We start from the raw sequence: 19,509 nt of genomic DNA on the forward strand, positions 1-19,509 counted from the left end.
TTATTAATACAACCAACTTGTCTCTTCAACTTGCAGTGTCTGATGATACCATTAATATTTGATTCATAGTTTGTTATGACAGGATGCGGGACAAATTTATTTTGCTCCATTATAATAATATTATTTGTTTAAATCATTGTTTGTCTGAAATCTTGATATATAATCCTCCACGGATTTTATAGCGTTTTCACCGCTATTATTTTTTTTGTCATAATATCTTTTAAGTTCTCTGAACCGTTTTCCGCCACACTTTCCACATAATTCTGTTTTTCCTCGCACTCCAATACCACACCGCAGACATGGTATTGGTCCTAGACTTCCTCGTCATATGTTTTGTGAGTGCATCCAACAAAATTCCTTTCTGCAGGATTTGTTGCATCGATTTACTGAGCCGATCATCAACCATTTGCATTGAGACATTGTATATATAATATTTTTTATTTTAAATATTTGTTTTAATTATATGAACGAGTTTGAGAGATTATCCCAAACTAGGCCTGTTAAATATAAATTCAACCTCGACAGATTATCTTCTGACTTGCCAGTGCGAGATTTGGATGATCCGAAAAATACAAGTTTGATCTTGAAAATTCACAACGCCAAGAAAGAATTTTACACGGATGGTGCATCTCATACATGGTCAACGTTCAAGATCATACGCCTTGACGGAGTCAAGAAAGCTGACAAAGTCACGGACGCCACAATGAACGACAAGCGAGCGGCAACTATCATTAACTACATCGCTGAATACGAGGGCAATCAAAAATATTTCTTCAGAGTAAAATTTATTGTATTAACAGAAACAGGTAGTTGGATTATCCGTGACAAATATGATCCTGTCCTTGGCAATAATAAAACTGTCATATTAAGTAAAAATTCCAGACTGGGTCTACTGACGGGTATTGACAAACCGTATTATGAGCGAGCATATCCTGTAACAGCGGTTATTTATGGAATCTATGAGATAAATAGAAAACCCAACGTTGATAAACTAGCGCCGATGAAATTTTCAAGGTTAAATTGTGTAGCCGAACGAGTAATAGAACACTTTACAAACGCGATGCGTGGAAATGGATTAACTGATTTAAGGCGTGAAAAAATAAACTCGTGGGCTGATTCAGTTAAGGATACCGGTGCTACAATAAAAGATGTTGCTGAGTTTGGAAAAATATTAAAATTTCCAATAACCGTAGCGACAATAACGGGAGAAGTACTGTACCAATCGAAATATAAATCGAAGGGAGCTCCAATAAATATTATCGATCATAACGCGCACGCATGGACTAATGCAGTAACAATATTTCCACGTGATCGAACTGTTAGATTTTACCCCACAGATAATTCTGGGGGAGGTATGTTTGATTTTATTAAAGAAATAAGTAAAACCGATCCTGTATCGGTATGGTTATTTAAAAGTAATGAAGAAGGTGAATTTGATCAGTTTGTCAAACCAAACGGTGAAATATATCGAACAGAATCCCTCCATGACGAGATGAAAAATCTCGCGACGTTTTTACAGTGCAAGCACGCGGAAAACACTGAAAAATTACTAACTAATTGTTTTACCGTTCCATCTGTTGCGGCTCATTTCGCCAGAGAAAGAAATTCATGGAAACCAACACGATTTGATTTAGTCGAGGACGTACGTGCAAGTTGCGTCGAATATGGACATGGCGGATTATGGAATACCAAATATAATTACAATGATGTTATTTCGGTTGATATGGTTGCATGTTATCCAGGAAGTTTTCTGGGATACGGAGATTGTTCTGTGTACTTTGAAAGATTTGGTCACCCTACAAACGAGATGACGCGAGTGGCAATTAATGGACCATTACCTGATTTTGATCTGACTGGATTCGCCTGTATTGAATCATTCGAGTTTAACGAAAATCTTCACAAGATTTGTTATGTTTGGTTTGGTAGACATTTTTGTGAAAAACGTTGGGCACCTATAGTTTTGTTACGATATATGCTAGATTGTATGATACTGACATCGTTGGTGGTCAGTGAGGCAATTATATCATATCATGCACAGACCAAAGTTTGGTTGCCCATGTCAGATTCTGAAGTTATTAGCGAGTTCAAGGAAAAATATCCTGATGTTTCCGAAGATGATATTCCTAATAAACTCAAAACCGCAAAAGATCTCGGTAGAAAAATTATAGGTAAATTTACTCAAGGTGGTGCATATGATTATAAAAGACATCACGCACGATTAATTTTAGATGATGCCGAGTACGATTTTATAATCGCTGATACAACAGCGAAAAATATATTTGTAAATCGAGAAAGTGTTTATTTATCCGACGGAACAAAATTGGGTACGATCGTTAGTTACATAAATGACGTATCCCCACAATATACTCATCTAAGATCTTCCAAGTTGGCTTATGTTTCTATAAATTTATTATCGATGATTAATAGATTTCCTGAGACCGCAGTCAGAGTCGCAACAGACTCATTTTATATTTCGAGTAAATATTTAGAATCTGTTATGAAATTTACAAGTAATGATGAACGATGGGGTTCGTGGAGAATAAAAAAGGAACTATTACACAATTATGCAGAATCAGCAGATGTTCCAATGAGAGATTTTTATCGTAAGGGTAATAAAATATCAGAAATGTCGAAAGCACCATCGTTGAGTGATCCAATAACTAGATATAAGACAGTATATCTCAATGGACCTGGTGGATGCGGCAAAACAACTCGAACGATTAATGTTTTTAGAAATTCAGATATAATCGTGCTGACACCCACACATAGACTTGCACGTGAGATGAAACAGCGGCAAGTACAATCGTGTACGTATCATAGTTTCTTTCGGTGGCGCGGAGATACATGGACTCCTGAACGGATGGGAGAAAAATATATACCTAAAATAATTATTTGGGATGAGATATGCATGGTCTCATTGGATACATTAAAAACGTTTCTTGATTGGTTGTTGACGAAAAATACCGCTATAATAATGTGTGGCGATCATGGTCAACCGCCGCCTTTTGTTGGACCATCTCCACATGATTGGTTAAAAAATTTCGTTGATTATTACGAAGAAATAGATGATGATCATAGAGCTCTTGATGCAAATTTGAGGGAGTTTAAAAAATTAATCAGATTACAATCAAACAAAATTCAGTGTGAAATAATACGTGGAGTGATCTCAGAGACCTCAATGAGTGATTTTTTGAATTGATGGAGACCCACCGATTTGATCGTAGCAAGTAGAAAAATAATCAGAGACACTTTACAACAGCAGTTATTTCAACTACATAAAGAAAAATATTCAGAATTACCCGTACCGTTGTGTTATAGACCATCAGATACACGAAAACAGAATATTAATGTTGATATTCCAGGACCCTTGACAGAGTCAAGAAAACAGAATCTCGTATTAAATGATATTGTCGCCGTTGATATCAGTGTGGTCGAAGATGCAATACACGCTGACAAATCTCCATGGGTGTTGGGATACGCTATGACAATCCACTCGTCTCAGGGATTAACTATTTCTGATACACGAGTTTGGATTGCAGACGATCGCATCGAGTGGTCAAATTTAGTTTATTTAGTGGTATCGAGGGTCAGAAATATATCTCAATTACGTAGAATTATAATTCCTGAAATCGTTGATAAATTTAACATCATCGATGATGATATAATAAGAAAAAAATTAATCGGATACAAACAATCTGATAAAAAAAATAAACGTGACTTTGATCTTGATGTTGAATTTATTATTGAGTTAAAACAGCAGCAGAATAATCATTGCGCCAGTTGTAACTGTATAATGTTATGGCGATATTCGAGTAATGATTCAAGACAATTTACCGTAGATAGAAAAGATAATAGTCGCGGTCATACACGAGAAAATACCATGTTAACCTGTCTTGAGTGTAATCGACGTAGAGGCGCTAGCGCCTTGGGTGCTAGTTAAGTGATCGAAATCACTGAAGTGATTTTGGTGGTAGTTGTGTATCCGCGGGAATTATTTGTAGTTGTTCACGTGTAAATCCACGCTGAGGAGTGGCCGAATCTAATCTGTAGATTGCAGGTCTACCTGAGGATCTTGTCACAGTAGATATTTTGTGTGTGGTAACACTCCAAATAGGATCAGTCGCTCTTCGTTTACCACCTTCAAGTTCACCAGGCTCATATAAATATCTGACTGTGACATCACCTAATATTTTTTGTTTTTTAACATCTTTTCGTTGTGTTGGTATATTTTTTTTTGTAATTGCATTAATGGGTTTCATGTTGGTTGTTCGTGTGATCTCATTATTTAATGCAGCTATCACGCTTGGTAATCTTGCAACCCATTCGCGAGATCTTTTATCCTGAATAAATTCCTTCGCGTATTGATATCCAAATAACCGCTCAGTAAGTGTTCGATTAAATCGCTCAACAATTGCTGGATCACGGTGAATTGCAGTATGACCTCGTCGTATTTTGGTATTATGTCGTTTCATCAGCGATGATACTGGACCAAGAAATTCCTTACCAGGATCAACCTGTAGTAGCTGTGGCCATCGCAGACCACCTTGTGGTCCGAGTCCTCGTTGATAAATTCGTTCAAACGCATCGGCTACTTCAGATGATGTTTTCGCTGATAGCGGCTCTGCTTCTTTATATCTACTTGCAACATCAACTACGGTTAGCGCGTATTTGTACGTTTTTCTACGCACAGTATCATGCGGTAAAAACAGAATATCAGCTTGATGAACTTCATTAGGAACACTGACATCGAAATACGCGTACTGAATTCGTTTAGGACGTGGTAGATAAATTTGCCATATTGCTTGTTTGGATAACCACGCTTTAGCAGTAGAATGTTTAACCGCTGCTGCATCAGCGAGTTTACCAATTGCTGCTTTGCCTCTCCAGTATCCTCTTGGTGAATAATAAATTAATTCCATTATTAATTACCAGCCCCAAGCGCTAATTTACCTTTCATCGAGGATCTTACTAACCAATTAGCTAATGATTCTCTAATATTTTTATTTTTTATAGAATTTAATGCATGAATTAATTTCGCATCTGCAATATGCCTATCTTGTAGATTTTTACTCTTATAAGCTACATCATGAACATGACAAGCTCGATCAATAGCATTTATTGGTTCCTCGCCTGGTTTTGGTTGATCTTGATTATCGAGCCTGATATCGAGTCGAGTACCAGGACCACAATAATTATATCCCGGTAGATGTTTTTCTCCACTGTATTTAGCCCATGGAGCACCTGGAAACTTTGACATCAAATTAGCAATATCACCACCGCGCTTATTAGGGAAAAACGAAAATTTCTTTCTACCGCATATAGAACATTTTCCACCGTACGCTATTTTTTTATTTTTTGTTATAACCGTAGCTAAATCAGTGGTTGGAGTTTTAACTTTACAGCGTAAACAATATAAATTCATGTTATAATATATATGGATATAATTGATTTCTCAGCAACAAGAAAATGAGAGCCAGTTAAGCATCATCCTGCGCTACCGAACTCCATCAGAATGATTATCATAGGACCATCTGGATCGGGTAAGACGCAATTATTACTTAATCTGATAATGAGATGGTTGAAATGGGATAAATTGTAATTAGTAGCACCATCCGCTGATGATCAACGATGTTATGATGTACTTAAAGATTTCAATGAAAACGCGCGATTACTGGATGAAGGTAATGATGTTATAGAGTTTATAACCGATATTAATGAAGCACCATCCGTAGATTCCATAGACGGATTTATTAATAATTTAGTTGTATACGACGATGTGATGCTAGATAAACAATCAAATCCAGCCAGAATATTTTCCCGAGGTAGACATAAAAATACAGACGTGATCTATGTTACTCAACGATATACACAAATTCCGAAGGTGATCAGAGACAACTGCAACATTTTAGTTGTGTTTAATGGCGTAGACACATACACACTTAGAAATATTCATCAAACTTGGTGTGGTGGTGACATGGATATAATTAAATTCAAAAATTTCTTCTCACGAGCGCAAGCTACTCCGCATGGATTTATAACAATAAATTTACATGATCCAAGAACAAGATATCGTGTGGGTCTTGATAAAATATTTGGGTAACAGGGGTGATGATAAAATTAAATTAAATTAAACAGATAATGAACAACTGTGCGTGGCTGCGTCAAGGAACCACTAACAAATGTAATAAAAAATGCCGTGGAGAATATTGCAAGAAACATAAAGAAAAACCTTCATGCTGGTCCACGAAGTTGTGTTGAAAACAACGGCGTTAGAGGATTATATCAGATTTGCAAAAATTGCGGTGGAGATCGATACAGAAGTTTGATGATATATTATAAACACAGAAAGAACATAAATCCAAAAATAGAAAAACCACCATCAGAACTTGAATATTACTTGAAACATAGAACAAATAAAGATGAAACAGATGAAGATGAAACAGATGAGGAAAAACGACAGCAAGAACGAGTTGAGAAATATTCATCAAACTTGGTATGGTGGTAAATTAATAGCAGCAGAGAGGGTACCTACCAACGTTGGTCGTCAAAAAAATAAACAAAAATAAATAAACACGTAGAGTACTTTATTTTTTCAGCTATTATTTCGAACTGAGGTTTTATTAGTACAATCGGTCATTACAGAAATAAAACATCTCAAGGAAAAGTTCATTTGTAAAAATCTTGACCTTTCTACGAGATGATTTTATTTGTTTGTTTTATTTGTTTTGTCGGAATTTTATGGTCTGTTCACCCTCTCTGCTGCTTCATTGAACCTGTAGTTCTATTAGGGATCACACAAGATGATGTATAGGTCACATGACTGGTCAGTCTTTAAAGAGGTCACATGATATAAGACAAGACACATGGAGTGTGGGTGACCTAGGGGTTCTAAAAGTTCAATGAAATTCTCATCAAACTTCAACTTGGTAAGTGTCAATTAATTTTTCAAGGGACCCAACTAGATATTAAGAGTATATCCCGTGACAGAAGTACAGTATGGAAAATGAGTAAAATGACTGTATTGAAAATCATGAAAATTTATTATGCAAATCAAAATCTGATAAATGTACATACTCAATTTAATAACAGTGGGATTTCTCTGAATAACAAGTCTGATGGGATAGGTTTTGGATTATATTTCAGGATGACAGAATCTTTGCTCAACTAGCTGTAATGAATGTAGTAGCCAAAGATATCAAGATTGTCTGAAAAAGTAGCAATAGTGAATGAAATTCATGTACTATGTAGAGTAAAATATCAGTACTGATGGCAGCATTGATTTTAGCCATCTTATAATAGTGCTCCAATTCACTGCCCAAAATATGTCTCCTATGCAAATTTCACCCCAAAACTGCATATTTCTTTAAACATTACAATGCAATCATGTTGATACAACTCATTAGTTTTTAAATAGATAACAGAAAGAAACAAAGCCGAATTAAGTACAATCAGCAATGTACAACAATGATATAATCCAGAATATCTTTGAATCAGTTCTCAATAGTCCTAAAATAGTGTTTTAATCCTAAAAAGTTAATGATTACAGTGTGTGTGTGTGATTTGGATTTTTAACGTAGCTTTAACAATTTTTCAGTCATATCGCTATGATGTCTGCAGTGTGGCAGTTTATAGTGATGCCTAGCACTGGGGCATCATGCCCCACCCAGTCACATTATCCTGACTCCAGGCTGACCAGTCCTAACACTAACCTCTTAATGCTGAGCGCCTAGTGAGGCAGCTGTTAGTACCATTTTTGTAAGTCTTTGGTATGACTCGGCCAGGGTTCGAACTCACGACCTCCCGCTTCTGGGTGGATGCTCTAACTGCTAGGCCACCAGAGTGGTCCCTTTCAATAATGGCCAATCCTTATAAATCTTGTATCCTCTCAAAAATTGTTACAAAATATGAATGAAATACACCATTTTTTATCTTTAAAGTAACACCAGAGCAACATTGTAACAAATACAAAACAGACAAAATCATGAGGAAACCTGCTGTCATTGCTATTTCGAAAGGATCTCCTAACAAGAAAGAAAATGCACATCTAATACTTGATAGCTGATTCTATGGCTATTATTGTAATTTGAAACCACTAAGGTCCTAAATGTTATGGATAATATGAAGGTGATCAGATGAAGATGTTGCCCCAAAATTGATACTTTCATAACTCACACTTCAGTCAAAACCTGGCATGAAAGACCAGTTTAATAGACCACCTGGCCTGAAAGACCAGTTTTATAGACCACCTGGCCTGAAAGACCAGTTTTATAGACCACCCGGCCTGAAAGGCCAGATTTATCATATCTGGATTGCTGTATTTTTGTGCTTACCTCTAATGATATAACACATGTCCCAAGAGTGATCTGTCAGGACTGGATTGACTGAATCACCAAAGTCATCCCCCACAGGATGTCTCAAATAAGCTGCCTCTACATAAGTAGCCAGATTAAAAAAAAAAAAACCCACCTAATCGTGTTGAAATAAATTCTGAAATATTAATTGAAATAAATGTGGTATATAACAGAATGTCATTCTGTCTTACCTTCTTCTGGCTTATTCAGATCAAATATTCTGAGTACTTTTTCTTGACTACCCGTTAGTAAATAATTACTGTCACGTGAGAAGTCCACACTCTTTACTATATGCTTGTGACTGAAGTTTTGAAGCTCTTCTCCACTAACAGCATCCCAGACTTTTCTAGAAATTGGAAAAATAGATCATATTTATGTAAGAATCTGTCTTCAAGCATCCAATAAAACATAGCCTCTAATACAGACCTGGGCAATGTCCTCTAGGGCATGGGCTGGAAAAGTGATTTTGAGAGGCACACCCTATGATATAAATAAGCAGATAAAAACAAGACATGACAGAATCTGGCCCATGGGCCATAGTTTGTCAATGCCTGCACAAATATAATGACAAACATCACAAAACTAAAAGCATTGAAAACAGTGAATTTAAATGAAGTCCATGCAAGTTAAGCATTTTGATTTTCATCTTTATATTTTGGGCCTGAAGTTATGGTTTTTTCCTGTAATCTAGCTATTTAAAGACAATGTCAAATGGCACCCATTGCTGCATCTTTACTTTAGCTTATATTTTATATAAAATTTTACCTTTTATCTAGTATTTTGAAGGACATGTTTACGTTTGTTTGGAAGAGTTTATCTTCCTAAAATTTTACTGCTGTTTTCATTCTATTAGTTTTATAATAGGCACTATACAACCGGTACTGTGCTGACATCTCTTTAAACCCTATATATACATACCCATATGTCTTGATACATCTATACCTTCAGTATATGAGTATATATACATACCCATATGTCTTGATACATCTATACCTTCATTTTATGAGTATATATATATACCCATATGTCCTGATACATCTATACCTTCAGTATATGAGTATACATACCCATATATCTTGATGCATCTATACCTTCATTATATGAGTATATATACATACCCATATGTCTTGATACATCTATACCTTTAGTATATCAGTATATATACATACCCATATATCTTGATACATCTATACCTTCATTATATGAGTATATATACATACCCAAATGTCTTGATACATCTATATCTTCAGTATATGAGTATATATACATACCCATATGTCTTGATACATCTATACCTTCAGTATATGAGTATATATACATACCCATATGTCTTGATACATCTATACCTTCAGTATATGAGTATATATACATACCCATATGTCTTGATACATCTATACCTTCAGTATATGAGTATATATACATAATCATGTCTTGATACATGTAACCTTTTGATTATTAAAAAGCTGTCAACAACCCTTCTTCAACTGAAATGATCCTTACAGTCTATATGGAGGATACAATGCAATTAATGTCAATTACCATATATGCTTGTAAGTCAAGTCCAACTGCAGAGTATGTAAGGAGAAATTTGCCCAAACAAAAAGCACACAGATCTGACAGCTTATTCTGCAATAGCAGATCAGGGTCTATGGACTTGGATTCAACCTATAAGCTGGTATATACAGTACTTGTTTTGTGAACCCTCTGAATCCTCTACATACATGTATATCATGATTAATACAATTTTGGTGTTGTTTGTTAATGGATATGACTATGGAATAAACTATAAAGACTTGCTGCAAAGTATGGAATTTGGGGTTTTTGCTTTATTATTACTGTAGACAACATGGAGTAGGTTCTAAGAATACTTTCTTCAATTTTCTTTCAGGATTAAAATTAGACCAAATTAATTTACCTTTGATTTACCTTAACAATGAAGCTCCAAAGATCGATGGAAAGCTAGATCTTGCTTGTAAACTGAAGGCTGTTGCTTGATATATAACAGACTGACTGACTCTATGGCTTTAATTGACAGTCTTCACACAAAATCTTAACATTGATGCCAGTACCTATCACAACTGCCTTGACATTAAATAACTCACCTGTGTTGCTCTGTGCAGTAAAACATCAAACACAACAAAACTACTAATGCAAGTAAGACAAAGATTATGTTAATTCTTACGCTGTAAAGTCAGCAGCACCTGTAGCAGCTTTTGTAGCATCCCTATTCAATGCAGCTCCCCAGACAGCCCCTTTGTGACCTTCAAATGTCCCTATCCAGTCACCTGTGTCACCTTGACGCAGCATTGGTTTTCCATCTGAAAAAAAAAAGGTATTGCAGGCTGCCATAATATGACTATTGTTATGTATATTTACATAGTGTTTAACTTTTGTCCATGATTGTAGATTATATTTTAAGATAATGATCATTTGTAAGCAACATGTTTACTTGTATTTGAGTTCTGGTCATTAGCCTTTCCCCTTGAATAAACCCAGGGTGTACCTGATGTTTGCCAGGTTATTTGCTAAAATTTGAGAAAACAGGCCTGACCTTGTTTATGAATTTGATAGAAAATTTCATTGGAAATGATCTAGGTCCAGATCATCTTATTGTGTCTTAGCTTTTTTTTTATACATAAGGTTGTTTTCATCAAACTTATTCATCCCTATATGAACATCAGTCTTTGTGGAATAAACGTTAGTTGGGTTCATTTAATAATTTGAGAGTATTTTTTAAAAACACTTCTTGCAATATCTGTTAAAAGTATGTTGACATATTTTAGAGATGGACAACCAAAAGATGACCCAGTGTAATAATTTATATTGAATGAATCACCAACAATGATATCACAATAAAAGCATGGTTTGTTTTTTGGTAATAATTTGTATTAAACTGCACTAGCAATGGTTACACCTGACATCAGCTTCTTGATTCAGTTAAATGCATGTGAACACTGTTGAAGTTCATATCCTCAACCTGCCATTGTTCACATCCTTAAGATGAATTTTAATGACTGCACTCTAATACTGCATAAAGCAGAGACTCCCAAAGTTTTTAATCTGACCCACAGTTCTCACTCCATGTTTAGTTTTTTTTTTACTAAGTATGACCACAGTTCTGACACTAAGGGGATTTTTTTACTCTCAATCTTGTACCCCTAGATGAAACACTGCTAAAAGTATAAATCAAAACTGAAGGTTTTCAATTATATCTTCTTGATTTACTCATTCTTGAAAAAAAAATTGCCATTTCTCTAAATCATGTTATGGCTTTTTGGAGTTGACATTTACTTAAATCCTGAAATTATTAAACTAAACAAGTCATGCTTTCTCAAAGCCATGGATACTTTGAGCCAATTTTTCCACATAATTTTGCATTCACAAATTATCCACTCATCATGAATCAGCATTAGTGTTGCTGCTTTAAGGTCCACCAATATAGGACACTGATGTTCACCAGTGACAGCTTCCTTTTCCATCATGACTCCATAATCTGTTTAGGAAACCAGTTGTGGAAGTGTAATTTTAATTCTTCTTTGCAGTTTATATTTATTGTAAAGCCTGGTGTTGGTCTGCACGATGCAGGGAGAAACATATGCAATAGCAGAAAGAGGAAAGAGAGAATAAGCTAATTACAAATGCAGAGAAAGCGAGACGTAAAGGAAGAGAGGGAAATACACATGCAGACAGAAAGAGAAAAGGAAGAAAGGGAATTTCAATTTAGATCAAATTAATTATAGATGGTAAGTGGAAAACACTCCCTTTCGTCACAAGTTCAGTTTTTGATTTTACCAAAATTATTAGATTAGTACCCTTTTTAAAGAAAAAGAAGTAGATACATATTTTCCTCATTCGACAAAATTGCTGAAAACTTCAAATGGGCAAGAGAGCATTGGACTTTGTTATTACAAAGTGTATTATTGACAAAGCTCACAAAGTCTACACTTCACTGTCAGTATGTGGTTAAGGAAGGGTTATAAGTTGGTACCTGAGGCATATTGACAAAGGTTTAGGAAACTGGACAGACCAATGTTGAATTTGCATGAGAAAAAAGCAATTAAGTGATAGGTGTTGGTCAGCCAAGAAGGTTGGTCAAGACAATGATAACCTCAGACACCTCACATTAATTGAAGAGTTCAAGAATTGCATCCAAAGTGACATTAAGACCTATCTTGATGAGGTCAAAACTTTAGAAAATGATGCTCTTAATGCTGATTATTATTCCTCAACTCAGTAGTTTAATAGTAAAAACCTATTCAGTCTCATATGAGCAAATTTCAAAATGGCACAACTTTTTGGACTCAAGTTTCTGATAAGACTGACCTGAAATACTTATTTCTTCCTAAGTATACCAACTGCTAGAGGCAAGGTCACATTATTTCTGATTGCTACAGATTGAAAAATGGCAACAGAATTAAGACAGAGCAATGCCAATGCTCTTATTTCTAAGTGATCAGGGTCAAGTGTTGAAAGCAATTCATTTGTTGGGTCAAGAAACAACAATCCTGACTTTATTTGGAGAATTATTTACCATTCATGCTGGAAGGTTCTATAGCACTTATTAGTGATTCTGCCAAACCTATCTCTATTGTTAAGGGACACAGGAGCTTATCAAAGTCTTTAATTAGCAGGTACTTTGCCTTTTTCTGAGAAGTCCTTTTTAATAAAGTGTTCTAATTAAGGTAGCAGAGTGCATCTTTGTTAAAGTTACTCTCCATTGTGTAAATTTGTCATCAGACTTAGTCTTATGATCTGTAACAGTTGGAAAAGTGATGTTTTTATCCACTGAAGGTATTCATTTATTATTAAGCAATGACTTAGCTGGAGATAAGGTTGTGATTAATCTACTTATAACTGACAAACCTTGCTTATTTGGATCAGAAAGTCGATCCTATTGAAAATGAAATTCCTATTTTATGCCAGGCTTGTGATGTTACTAGAGCTATGGCAAAGCAAGCTCTTGAGAATGATGATGATCAGAAGGTGTAACCTATTCCTGCATCTGACAACCATTGAGCAGAATAAATGTAGACTGTGTCGGTCTCTTACCAAAGAACAAGTTAAAAATGAAATTAAGGTATGGAAAAATTACAAGAGAAAGGAGTTTTCAGCCTGTTGATAGAGTTCTGGCTTTCTTGTCCATACCTCAAAATTGTGTTCAGGCTAGGTACTACGGTTATTAAAAAGTTAGAAAAAAGTGACCTAAATTACATCATTAATATTCCTGGGACGTTAATGAAGTATACATGTACTGATAGATTTATTGATAGAGATCACTGATAATCATGCAGTCAATTTAGTTGTACCTATCCCACACTGTGAAGATTTAAGTAATGGAATGCAATCAGACTGTAGCGACAGTGTACCTAATCTTCTGAAATCAGAAATACTGAAAAATATGGACATTTAACTTTCACATCTACAGCCACAAGAAATGAGCAGAACTATAACAACTATTATCTGAGTAGGATCGCTTGCTTCCAGATGTTCCAACATAAATAAAAACTACCATGATGCGGAAATAGTAGATTCCAAACCTATGAAACAACATCTACACAGGATGAACATGCTCAAACAAGAATATTTTTACATAACACTTTCTGCATGTGCACCGACTATTGAAAAGTGAATAGTGTGACCAAAACACATTCATTTCCATTGCTTTGAAACAATGAATGCATTGACAAAACTGGAAATGCAAAATGTCACAAAATAACTTTGACTGTCTGAATGGGATTCTGGCAAATTCTACTGACTAAAAAGGGCAAAGGAAATGTTGGCATTTGTAACTCCAGATTGACTTTATCAATATAACGTAATGTCATTTGGGATGAAAGGTTCACCTTGTAGTTCCAATGTTTAAAGAACATGATTAATCTGGTCTAGATAATTATCTCATAATGATGATGTCATCATTTACAACAACACCTGTGAAGATCACTTGTTGTTGTTGTGGTGTTTAACGCCATTTTTCAGCACACGATAGGCTATGTATGGCCGCCAGTATTAATGGTGCAGGAAGAACCCGGGGAATCCCCGGGAAGAACCACCGACCTACGAGAAGCTACTGGCAAGCTTTCTCACATACCCACATTGGCTGGGAGATCACATGGAAACCATTCGGAAATTCTCTGACAGAATCAGTTATGCAAATCTGAAAATTAATTTATCTAGAAATGAGTTTGCCTCACTGGTGCTACATTTCTATGGCTTATTGTGAACAATGACAAGTTAAACCTACAGAAGTTAAGGTCAAGGCTACCTCTGAATTCCCTGTTCCTATTAGTTAAAAGCAGCTGATGTGATTTTTGGGTACAGCTGAATATTATCGAAATTTTTGTTCCAATTTATCCAAAACTGCTGAATCCCTGACCAATCTGTTGAGTAAGAAAACCATTTTCATTGGTCTGAAGAATTTCAGGAGGAATTTGATAAGTTAAAGGCTATACTTTAGTGAACCATTTCTTTCAGCACCAAATTTCAATCAATCATTTAAAATATCGGTTGACGCAAGTGATATTAGGGTATTGATTCATGAAGACAAAAATGGTGTAGATAATCTAGTGTGCTATTTTTCTAATAAATTAAATAAGCACCAGAGAAATTATTCCACAATGGAGAAGGAATGAGAGAATTTGAATTTATTAGAAAAAAATCCAAGTAAGTCTGACCAAAACAGTATGATTTTAATTTAGAAAAGCATCAATATGGGCTCCCAAGTGTTGAGATATTCCTGAAAATTTGGACTTCTCATTCCAAATCAACATACTACACAGCGACATTATTTAAGCAGTAACACCTCTACCCCCAAAATATAAATATCAGACTTGATGTCTTAAACTGTAGGAGTAATTGAAATACATGCACTCAAATCTAATCTGTAGTTGCATTTCATATATACATTTTGTGCTTTTATACTTAATGTACTTAAGAAAGCTTTCCTTTTCTTCCTGCATTTGCAATAGCTTGTTCATCCTGAGGGCCTCAGTTAGCAACAAGGGCTGAGACTAGTGGGTGCTTGTGATCAATATTTAGAATTTGTCAAAATGGCATCCTCATTACCCCTAATACTTCCTTCACTTTTATATTTAAAAAGTCGCCATTATTACACCCAAATGTACTGATGGTTTAAGGGTCAACTGTACATATTTAGCATATATGATATTGGACCTTCTGTACAACAACTTCAGCAGAAATACAGGACAAACTAATCTTTCAAAATGCTGCTAAGCTAAATAAACGAATATGTATGCTGATCTATGATTACTTTTCAAATACTTTGGAGATCATATTACAAAAATAATGCTATGATGTTTGAGAATATTTGTGGAATGCCTTGAATTACATGTTTTAATAGGTCACCCAAACTAGCAAGAACAGTAATTCTTCCTGGCACATGGGTATGTAAAAATTGTAAACAGCGACAACAATATGACATAAATTGAGTTCAAAAACTTCATTTTATGACAAAGTAGACAATTATACCAAGGAAGCAGATTATACAAACGTGTTTTCATTCAGTATACTAAATGTATTACAAATCTGGGTACAATGTTTGGTATGCAATGTATTTTTGAGGTTAGACTCTGACTATATATATATATATATATATATATATATATATATATATATATATATATGACGGGTGACATCATGAGGCATTGGAAGGTCTATTTAATTTAAAATTTTCCATTTTTATGCAAAAAGGAGGTAAAATTAAAATTATTTAGAAAAGAAAATGAATTCATGGCATTTATTATGAATATCAATCTATTCTGAATATTGACATTATAAAGAACAATCGATCTATACCATATCACATTATTTAAAAAAATAACATAAACATATATTCATGAGAACTCAGTGCCAGTTTGTACTTGCACATTGTCTCTGATTTCACTACTACCTCATGAACTGTATAATACTACCCAAAATTGGTCTGAATTGTTATGAAAATATAAACAAATTCTGACATCCAAAAATTAATGTTGCAACATAGACAATTTTCACCACAGAAATGTAGATTTACTGAAGTAACAAGTTAGTGGAAAACCTGTACAATATGAAACAGTGCATGAGAAATTTGTCAACAATTTTGTCTATATGACTGACATCCTTTGCTGAATTGTGGAAGTATTCAATATAAATTATTATTCTGATTGTTTATCTTTTGTCATTAATTTTAAAGAGATGAAAATTTACCAAAAATATCTTATCATCATTAAATTCTAATGTGGCAAGTGTTGCTTACTAAAACATGATTTCAGATCAGCACCTATTTGTACAAAAACATTGTAATGATTATGGTCTATTAGTTTTAAGAGTAAGATATAATTTCAACTTGTGTATGACTCATCATTATGGTATTTCATGCAAAAATGACAGGGCGGAGAACGGTGCTTAAAAGAAGGCACAAAAAGGATAAAGAAGTACCCAAAACAATGAAAAAGTGAATTTGATATTAAAGCTGAACGTTTACAAAAATCATCATGAGGCTAAGATTTTGCAACAAGTGACCAAAGACCATTATGAAAATGGTGGATGGTACATATGTTTAAATATATGCTGTGAATTTATTTGAAAAGATATCATAAAGGTGAGTTCAATTTTGCATAAAACATTACAATGAAAGAGCAACATATAAGTTCAACATGTACATTACTCAAGAATATAGTATATAAACATGTTGGGGGGGTGTAGTCCGATAAATCAACGCCATAAATCTGTGTTGATACTGATGGATGATGTTGTGGGTCTGATGTCACCTGTTCATTAAAATATGCAATTTTGCTGCATGCAAATCATTCCGGAACAAACCTGCGTACACTTTAGACACATACCGGTAATTGGTAGCAGCCATATCAAGCGCAAATTTAAAAATGGCCACAGAACAAATGGTTGTGCTATTCCTAGGTGCATTTACAATTCACCGAACATATGATCTGCTCAGGAAATATAATCTACATGTCACCAAAAGAACCCTTTAGTCGACGGTAGCTGAATAGCCACGAGAAATACTGGTAAGTGTACAAAATATACATCGATGTGTGCAGCCAAATTTGGATGCAGATAAGTGCAGCTTTTAATGAATATGTGATATCAGCCCCTCACCCGAAAATCAATATCACGGGTGAAGGTCTGATTTATCGGCCGGGAGGGGGGGCACTTGATAAAAAGGCAGAGAAAGGCTTCCGAATTACATGGAACATAGGAAAAGTCTATTTATTCTTATAGCTGAATGTTCACCCAACATTTCTATATAACCATGTGAGAAATAAGCAAATTTCAGCTTGAAATAACACGAGATAAAGATTCTGCAAAAGAGACCAAGACCAATATTAAAAATGGTGGATGGTGCATGTGTTTGAATACTTCCAGGGAATTAACATGAAACGATATTATGAAGAGGAGTTCATTTTTTAATTCTGTACCCTTGAATTCAGCAGAAAACATTCATTTTCATTTATGCCAAATCATGAAAATATCATCCCCTGTTGATACCTCAGTGGTTAATAGTGTATAGAGATACATATTGTCCAATACTGTCAACATGATACACGGGTTGCTGTTCAATTTAAAGAAAAGGCTAGGGTAGTGTGATACCTTTAGATGCACTTATCAAGAAATACCCATGCGGGGTTATGTCACTGAAGGATAAAAAGACGACAGGGCGCGTATGCCCACTACAGGTGAGTGGAGTCTGCCTTAAATTCGCCATTCTTTTTCCTAAGCGTCTCCACGAGCTAGTCTATCGTTGGACTGGTACCAATGACTTTAAAAACTAAAAGCTGTAAGAAAGCTTCCACTCTGAGGTTCCGCATGTAGCTGAGCACAATTGTGTACCAGTTCACTCCATGTTCGGATGCATGCGGCCTATTACGCGCTTTTTAAATAAGCATTTAGGGGGCGCTCACCAATTAATATGTACTTCAGAGAGAGTGACATATGTAAGGTGAAGTAGTTCCCATTCATACATGCACAATGGAGAGAATGTTGGCATACCTATATGCTACAGTAATGTAATGTTGATGATATTGCTTTGGATATTGTACTTTTGGAAATTTTATATGATTTAAGCACACTCCTAACTAAAATGACTGCTCCCTTGTGTTAAAAAATAAGCCTGAATTAGTCTAAAGTACACTATACATAGCAGCTATTAAAATAGGGAAAATGAATGTTGCCAGACTAGACAATACCAGCTTCTGAAAGTGCAATGAATGAATTACCAAATATATAAAATGTAAAAAAAAAAGTTATCGGCTCTTTTTTATACAATTTACCTCTGAAGTTCAGGAAGTGAAAATGGCCAAGTAGAGCTAGCACTTTTTTAAAAGATGCACATTTGAAGTAAGGCCAAGCTGTATACTCTATAACCCATAGTACACCCATTAATCATACACCAAAATAAAGGGAATTAAAGGTTCTTTTAATTATACCTAAGATATACAAGGTCTTTTTTAAATAGCCGGTATAACCAGTGAGGAAAGTCGGGGAAATTCTTTTTCTTTAAAATCCTAAATGCAAAATACGAAACTGTTATGAGCCACCTTATTGGAAAAATGCTGGACCGAATAATGTTTAATTGAAAGCTTGCACCCGGTACTTAATTACAGCAAGTTTTGCAACGCGAATTGGATTGAAATGTGTGCATAAAATGAAAAATGTGTGAGTCAACAAGAAATAAAAAGCTAATTAAATTTTTCATATGCGTCAGCTTGGTGTTTTTATCCATTTTGTTCAGTAATTTTATATTGTGATTTTAAATTTTACTTATTTTAAAACATTATTTAAAGAGCACCTTACATAAGAATTGTATAAAAAAAAATTCGTCAAATTTTAGCTATTAATTAAATTCATTTTACACTCTACCTGCCATATTAGTTTCAATCTCAATTTCCCCGCGCTCTGTCAGTTCATCTCTGGAGAAAAACTGTCCCTGCTGCCACTCATACAGATGCTGTTGGTGGCTAGGCATGTTTCATACGTTACGATGTTTGCATTCATTTTAGTCCTTTATTCACTGAGATGGAGTGTAGAAAGACATATTTGCCAACCAGAATTCGGCCAGTCTGGCCTCTTACAAAACACTTTTAGGACATTTCAAACAAGGATATCATAGGAACCTGGTAATATTCCTACTCTGGGCTGGCAATCC

General features: G+C 34.9%; 1 protein-coding gene across 1 annotated transcript in view; it reads right to left on the reverse strand.

The window, feature by feature from the left end:
* Positions 1–18,113, reverse strand: part of LOC149786004 (serine-threonine kinase receptor-associated protein-like) — a 42,242-nt gene extending 24,129 nt beyond the window's left edge. Inside the window, exons 1-3 of the mRNA XM_089976288.1 lie at positions 17,955–18,113; positions 10,534–10,669; positions 8,543–8,697 (exon numbers count right to left, since the gene is read on the reverse strand). Of these exons, the coding sequence (XP_089832414.1) occupies positions 8,543–8,697; positions 10,534–10,669; positions 17,955–18,069 (406 nt within the window). The 5' untranslated portion in view covers positions 18,070–18,113. The remainder of the gene's footprint in view (positions 1–8,542; positions 8,698–10,533; positions 10,670–17,954) is intronic.
* Positions 18,114–19,509: the final 1,396 nt, after the last annotated feature.

This window comes from Sinohyriopsis cumingii, chromosome 12, assembly GCF_028554795.1.
Source record: "Sinohyriopsis cumingii isolate HCF-2022 chromosome 12, ASM2855479v2, whole genome shotgun sequence".
Lineage (NCBI taxonomy): Eukaryota > Metazoa > Mollusca > Bivalvia > Unionida > Unionidae > Sinohyriopsis > Sinohyriopsis cumingii.